A 7,221-nucleotide genomic window follows, 5' to 3' on the forward strand; every position below is an offset into this window, starting at 1 on the left:
GTCTAATGGTTCTCATCGTTATTTATTATTATTTGTCGACGTTCGATGGAATAGATACACGGAATCGGCTTGTGCTATTTGGAGAAAGATCGAAGCGAATGCTTTTAGTCGTTTCGAGATACTGTAACGTCTCTCTAATCGACGCTCGGATTGTGCAGAAAGATGGACAATTTTGGAAGAGGAGATACGATTATTCGAGCCTCGCGACTCGTTTTTATAATCGTTGACAATTCGTGAGTATAAATATGAACCGTAAGGATGGAACAATCGTATCTCCTCTCCCTAAATTGTCCATTTTCGTGGACAATCTGAGCGCGTCGATTAGAGAGACGTTACTGTAGCGTCTCGGAAAACCGGAGAAACGCGTTCTTTCGTTTAACGGCTAACCGAATCGAGTCGTTTTCTTTGATCAATTTACGGACGGACGTAGAATAACGAGGGGCCACGCGAATTTCCATAATTCTGCACGATCGATCGCTTGCCGGCTAAATCCTGTCGCACGAGTACATACAGAGGGTCCCGAAAATGTATTCCTGAGGTGATTCGAAGCAACTTTTTCCTTTGCGAAAATGTTCTCCGAGGCTTCGTTTACGAGTTATTAACGCGAGAAACACTGACCAATAAGAGGGGAGCTCGGCTGGCGCGCGGCAGTCCAGCCAACGAGTGCACGGAGCCCAGTTCCGCTGATTGGCTCGGCCGTCTCGCGCCAAATGATCTCGCCTCTGATTGGTCACTGTTTTTCATTTTCGCTAAGGAGAAAGTTGCTTCGAATGACCTCGGGAATCCCCTATTTTCGGATTGCGAGACATTTTTCGGACACCCTGTATATCTTTCGGTAACTGGTACGCGGGTAGAAGAAAGTACAAGGCGATTTGAAACGAACGCTGTTCGAAACGATTTGAAACGTTTAAAAATTTCGATGCTTTCCGACGACGGTCGAAGATTGCCCTGTGCTTCGAACGTACGAGCTCGTATGGGAAGACGAGACGTTTTGCCGGGTGCGGGAGATTGCTGCCTGAAACTCTGTCGTTTGCGCGTAACAAAATTAGAGGCAATATCGAATCGAATGTTCGCCACCGCTCGCTGCTCTGCTAGAAAACCTGCGATGCGCGAATGACAAACAAACATTGTACATATAGGTAAGGCCGGTCGGCTGAGTGACATCATTGTTATCATTTAGTACGTTTGTTCTTGTCGCTGAACCCCGCAGACGAGCGCCCCGAGGTCCCTGAGGCCCAGAGGACCCGGGCCATGGACCAAGGTGAGTCCTAGTTCTGCACATCCACGGCACTGTCGCGTTACCTCCGCGACCTTCTGTTTCGAATCTCTTTCTTCTCGATCCATACTGTTCGATTACTGCGAGGATTCCTCGACGAGAGTCGCTCCCGGACTTTCAAATCGACCAGTCGTTTACGGAGCGATGCGAAAAATAAAAAGAATCGGGAGCTCCGAAACTCGATGGCTGCAATTTTTGGCGATTGTCGTTTCGCATAATTGCGTCACAGAACCAGCCGTTTAGTTCTCGGACGCCGAGAATCGCTGAAACCTTATTGTGTGCGAAACAAAGCGTTTAAAATCGGAAGGAATAATCGATAATCGATAAGAATCCCTGCAATGATCGAACAGATGATTTTGCTCAACAATTTATTTTAAGCTACTCTATACATACATATATGTATATGTATAATAGAGACACCAAAGTACAACAGTCCGAATAACAATTACGTCGATCGTTGGTCAACGTGGCAATGCTATTATCTTCTAAGCATGTGCTTGTAGAAAGAATCGCGAATCACTGTGCGATAATCATCGACGCGGTCGAAACTTTGTTACCGTCTCTTAATTTTGTTTCGCGTCACCACCCATTCGCCTCGTTGTTGCGTTCGATTTGTAAATAATACGAGAACTTCGGAACGGAGCGAAGTTTACCGCGGCTTACATTGTATTATAATCGATCATCCGTGGACGCTTTTTGGTCTAATTTCATGCATGCGCTGTAAAAAAAAAAGTTCAACACGCGACGAGAAAACGGATATACGAGATCATCGAAATGCGTGTGTCTGTGTGCGAACGGTCCTTGTGTTTGTCGCGGGTGGTGACGGTGTTACTTTTTTTTCTTCAAAATTTTACACAAACGAAAAGCGTACGGTCGCCCGTGTGTAAATACGAATTTCTTTTTTCCAAATTAACCGCTCTATTAACGAACCACGAGTATAAAAAATGACCAGTTGTACAGAGAAAGAGATTTTTATTTTAGCTGTACCATACCGTAAAATTCTGTACGAAGTTACACGCAACGTTTTGTACAGAAATGTTTAACGTCGAGAGCAAGGAGGACGGTTTTTACATCTTCCACAGTTTCATATCCGACGACTATCCCCGGGAGGACAGAGATTCGTTTGCAATAATCTTCTTTGTTTCTCACAGTGTTGAAAGGAAATTCTGGACCGGTACATTCGCGACCGACGTTCAACGATGACCCTGCGGAAACGAAAGAGGACAGCGATGGTCGGTGATTCGAGAATCGGATCTATGCGACTCGATAGTACGTTTTTCTGTATAATTTTAAATGTAACTTTTGCAGCGAACGATTGTTTAACCGACAGAAGATCGGTATTGGAAGACGAGAGACAGCATTCTCAAGAGAAATTCTATGTACCTGAATGCACTCCCGATGGAAGGTATCATCGAGTGCAATGTTATTCTGGCTATTGTTGGTGCGTGTACCAAGATACCGGCAAACCGATCCCTGGAACATCTTCTAAAGACCGTACTCCAAATTGCAATCCTGTGCCTACCCCTAGCAGACCCATGAAGGGTAATTAATCGATGAACAACTTTGATCTCGTTTCGAGTAGCCGGCGAAACGAACGTAAACGTTATACAGGATTACTCTGGCCGCAGGTTGTCCCGAGCAAAAGAAACAATTGTTTCTCAGAGATCTGATGGACCTGATGCAGAAGAAGATGAAAGCCTCTGGAACGGATTCCGACGAGACAACGGCCAAATGGCAAGCTTCTAAGGAGGAGCAAGTAGCCACTTGGCATTTCGTTATGCTCGATAAAAACAAAAACAAGGCATGTTTCGTTGTTCAATATATTAGGTTGGGGAATAAGTTCGTAGCGTTTTTATATTTTCTTTTATTTCGTAACGATTTTTTGCTGTTCGACGAAGCGTATAATATTCGTTCGATAGAGCTCTTTCTGCTCTACGAAACTGTGCCGATCGTCTTTTTGAGTAATTTAATTTTTTATTACTTTCGAGGCTTGGAAATGGAATATCCAGGAGGTAAAAAGCAACGTTTTCGACAGCTTTCGCTTTTCGTCGAGGCCAAAAAGCTGATGAAGCAGCCCGGGACATTTGCAACGTATACGGAGAAAGTTCAAAAATGGCGATTTTCACGTCGTCACACCCCGCAGCGGAAGGCCTTCTGAATTCGAATTTAACCCAGGCTCCCAATTTTTCGGCAAATCCCATTGAACGAAGATGATCGAGAATCGTTTCATATGATCGCAGTTCATTTTTTCGGCTAATTCACGACTCGTTTACCGATCGTCCTCCTTCAAAAGTGCTTCGAAACGCTCCTCGTCGAATTCGTAAGGTCTTCCGCTGCGGGGCGCGTCGTCGACGTCAAAATCGCCATTTTTGAACTTCGCAAACCATTTCCGTGCTGTAGACTCGCCTACGACATCTTCTCCGTATACGTTGCAAATGTCCCGGGCTGCTTCGGCAGCTTTTTGGCCTCGACGAAAAGCGAAGAAGAGAAGCTGCCGAAAATGTTGCTTTTACCTCCTGGATATTCCATTTCTAAGCCTCGAAAGTAATAAAAAATTAAATTACTCAAAAAGACGATCGGCACAGTTTCGTAGAGCAGAAAGAGCTCTATCGAACGAATATTGTACGCTTTGTCGAACGGCAAAAAATCGTTGTAAAATAAAAGAAAATATAAAAATGCTACGATCTTATTCCTTTAAAACGATACTTTATTCGATGTACGAGACTAACGGTGATAGCTTATGTGTTCGTTTTCGTCTAGGTTCTGGAGAGGAAAGAATGGAAAAGTTTTCGTACAATGGTGGCGAACAATAGCCGGCTTCAAAGATGCGGCAAAAGATTGCCCAGGTACTGTGATATCAACAACGACAGGAGGATCAGTATGACGGAGTGGCTCAGTTGCCTGAACGCGCAACGCCCATCGCCGTGTAAATATTTCCGCATACGTTCTTAACGTTAATCAACAAAAACAACATAAATTAGACGTCTCACGTGTATAAATGTATTTCAGCCGACAGCACGGAAAAAGCATCGACGAGCAAACCGATAAGGTTGGGTCCTAATCCATTGGATCAACTTCTTAAGAACGACGACGATTAAGAATCCATGTGATATATGTATATCGTGTATTCGTCATTTCATCGATATGTCCTTAGTTATCATTCATTTAATACATTGATCGTAACACGAGCGAATGGAACTGTTAAAGGAAATCCGGTTACAGTCAACAGAATTTTATTTGTATTTTTTTATATCCGGTGATAAAATACCATTGTCACATCGTTTTTACTTTGATATAGATGATATTTATCTGTACCTCACAGATTGGTAGATTCGATAGTGTTATTTTAGGATAATAACGAAGCGTAGTTGTAAGTATAAAAATAACGAAGTATTACGGACGCACGATCGTGTACATATTTAATATTTTCTTCTCTCGGTGCTACGCACGATACCGCTTTCTCATGACTACGACGATGCGAACAGTGAAATTAAGTCGTACCATTTGTCGATTCCACGGAACTCTCGCTAGCTGTCACATGTTTGTTGTACGCGTACAACTGAAAATTTCATCACGACTTAGACTTAGACGATTTAGGCTTATACATTTATAAGATATCATCTTACGTAGGTTCTAATCTTATCGAATCGAAGAAAATTGTAAAATTGAAATTTGCTTATTGAAATAAATCTCGTCTTTAACATGACACTGAAATAGAATTCATGATACAACTATACGTATATAATTTAATCGAACCGTATCTTGTGTTAAATTATCTACTTGTCGCACCTATAGTATAAGTCGTATAAACACGATGAACGACGATATATCTATGTATATACATATGTAATATGTATGTATACGTATATAAGAAAATCTTACATCTCGTTTGCAAAGTTTGTATAAATCAGATATTTAATTTAAATACAGAACCTTATCGTTATCTACGTAGTTAACGAGAAACCTTGTACAGTTTATAAAAAATGATAAGAGATGAAAAACATGAATGGTAAAAGGGCAGTCTATATTCGTCCGGAACAGAATAAAATATGCTAGAATACGCGATCTTGGTAACCACTGTCGGCCATGCTAGAACTGGGTTTTGCTGGCCCTCCAGGTACTTGATGATGCGGATGACGTATGTGGCCGGGACGTCTTGGCGGAGCTAAGTACTCGAACATACTTTGCGTGTGCTGTGCCAACATTTTACTAAGGTCGCAAGGCATTGGATCGGTCCAGAAAAAATCATGGTTCAACGCAGAATCCGAATCGTATCTTTTCGATGGATCGAGAATCAATAGCTTATCCAACAAGTCGCAAGCGTAAGGATCCTTTAAATATGGTTTCAATCGGTCTTTGACCTGTAAAAAAACAAGAAAATAATATATTTTTCACAATCCTAGTTACGCGTAAGCGTTGTATCTCGTATAACAACAATTACAATATTTACCTTTCGTTTTTGACCCTTGGGTAACTCCATTTTATTAAACAGCTCTAGATTTTCTACTCCGGGCCAGGATTCTGTTACTATAGAACCACATAATTGAGAAATTAATACAAGTTGTTGTTGCTCTGTGTTTCCTTGCATTATAGGTGATCTATAGGACAAGAAAATATTTAAACTTGTCCATTCGACGATTAGCAATTGCTGCGAATATTAAACCGTACCTGGTCCACATTTCAGCCATTATACATCCTGCGCCCCATAAATCTACGGGAGGGCCATAATTTCTATCGCCGAGCAATAACTCCGGTGGTCTATACCAAAGTGTAACAACTCTATTTGTATAACGATTTGGCTGGCCATTTTTGTTAGCGCTAAATGCACGGGCTAACCCAAAGTCGGCTAATTTCAATATACCATTTTTGGTTATTAGAACGTTCGCAGCCTTCATATCTCTATGTAAAATCTATGGAACAATAGATTATCGTGCAAATTATAAATTTAAAGACACACTTAAAATATATAATCTACTCGTCGGATTCATAGCTTATGCGCGCATTTACCTTATTACTATGAATATAATAGAGACCATTTAATAATTGTTGCATAACTTTCTTAATTTCCCCTAAACTAAATTTGACATTCACGTTCGACAATAAACCAGCCAGATCGTGCTCGCAAAAGTCAAATACAAGATAAAATGTAGAACGATAGCGATTATACTGGGTGGCTGAAACAAAATTTATAATATTAATAATCTCGTATATTTCTTTTAAGGAAAGGATACCTTGTATTATTTTCGATAAATGTATTTATAAACGCGTGTACCTCGTGTCCTACATATTTCTATTAAATTTACTACATTCTCGTGCTTTAATAGTTGCAATATCCTTATTTCCCTTAAAGCCGTTATAGGAAACTGAAAGAAACAAATAATAAATTTATATAAAACAAGACGAAAATATGACTAAAATAAGTGTTTTTTAATGAAGAACTAGAGCGATCTTAATACGGCAGAGTCATACATATAGCAAAACTATGGAGAAAAATGTATTAAACAATCAGATATTCAAACATGTACATACCCCTTCCTTTTCATTGTCCATCAACACTTTTTTCATAGCTACAAATTTCTTGGTACAGTTTTTATCTCTGGCTTTGAACACCTCACTGTAAAACATTGATAATCGTTAAAAAAAGACAAAATCCTTGGGACGCGTAAAAACATAACCTATACGAGAAATAATATTCACCGAAATTGATTACTTACCCAAAGGTGCCCTGACCGATTTTCGCGACTTTTTCATATTTGGTCGATTCGTCGCAATGAGGAAAATCGAATTCCTCGATGTATTTCTCTTTTTCTTTCGTATTCATTTTGTACATTTATCACGTAAACATGGCTGCTGAAACAAAACAGCATCGTACACTGAACGGCATCGAAAACTGATGCCGATTCACCACTGTCCACCACGGAAATGTTTGACAGAATATTTTTGTG

General features: G+C 40.6%; 2 protein-coding genes across 4 annotated transcripts in view; one reads left to right on the forward strand and one right to left on the reverse strand.

Moving 5' to 3' along the window:
- magu (SPARC related modular calcium binding-like protein magu) overlaps nt 1-4,982 on the forward strand; it is a 27,382-nt gene extending 22,400 nt beyond the window's left edge. The window contains exons 6-11 of one of the 3 annotated variants that reach the window (XM_033467095.2): nt 1,181-1,261; nt 2,428-2,508; nt 2,585-2,818; nt 2,905-3,077; nt 4,037-4,202; nt 4,286-4,982. In XM_033467095.2, coding sequence (XP_033322986.2) covers nt 1,181-1,261; nt 2,428-2,508; nt 2,585-2,818; nt 2,905-3,077; nt 4,037-4,202; nt 4,286-4,374 — 824 coding nt within the window. In that variant the 3' untranslated portion in view covers nt 4,375-4,982. The remainder of the gene's footprint in view (nt 1-1,180; nt 1,262-2,427; nt 2,509-2,584; nt 2,819-2,904; nt 3,078-4,036; nt 4,203-4,285) is intronic. The other 2 variants (XM_033467096.2, XM_076523920.1) reach the window with 2 other exon arrangements.
- On the reverse strand, nt 4,493-7,219 carry Cdk9 (Cyclin-dependent kinase 9). Its single transcript, XM_033467097.2, has 7 exons — nt 6,991-7,219; nt 6,806-6,890; nt 6,549-6,639; nt 6,284-6,450; nt 5,945-6,186; nt 5,727-5,874; nt 4,493-5,637 (listed from the first exon to the last, which is right to left on the reverse strand). Exons 1-7 carry the CDS (start codon nt 7,104-7,106, stop codon nt 5,329-5,331), a joined length of 1,158 nt encoding a protein of 385 aa, XP_033322988.1. The 5' UTR covers nt 7,107-7,219; the 3' UTR covers nt 4,493-5,328.
- Nucleotides 7,220-7,221: the final 2 nt, after the last annotated feature.

The sequence above is a fragment of the Megalopta genalis genome, chromosome 7 (genome assembly GCF_051020955.1).
Source record: "Megalopta genalis isolate 19385.01 chromosome 7, iyMegGena1_principal, whole genome shotgun sequence".
NCBI lineage: Eukaryota > Metazoa > Arthropoda > Insecta > Hymenoptera > Halictidae > Megalopta > Megalopta genalis.

What these genes read in the sequence shown, in the direction of transcription:
- Cdk9 (XM_033467097.2), bottom strand. Translation starts at nt 7,106, where the DNA reads ATGTACAAAATGAATACGAAAGAAAAAGAGAAATACATCGAGGAATTC. An exon ending in TGGACAATGAAAAGGAAGGG is followed by an intron (nt 6,640 to 6,805) that starts GTATGTACATGT and finishes TGTTTCTTTCAG; the next exon opens with TTTCCTATAACGGCTTTAAG. An exon ending in AGAAATATGTAGGACACGAG is followed by an intron (nt 6,451 to 6,548) that starts GTACACGCGTTT and finishes ATTTTGTTTCAG; the next exon opens with CCACCCAGTATAATCGCTAT.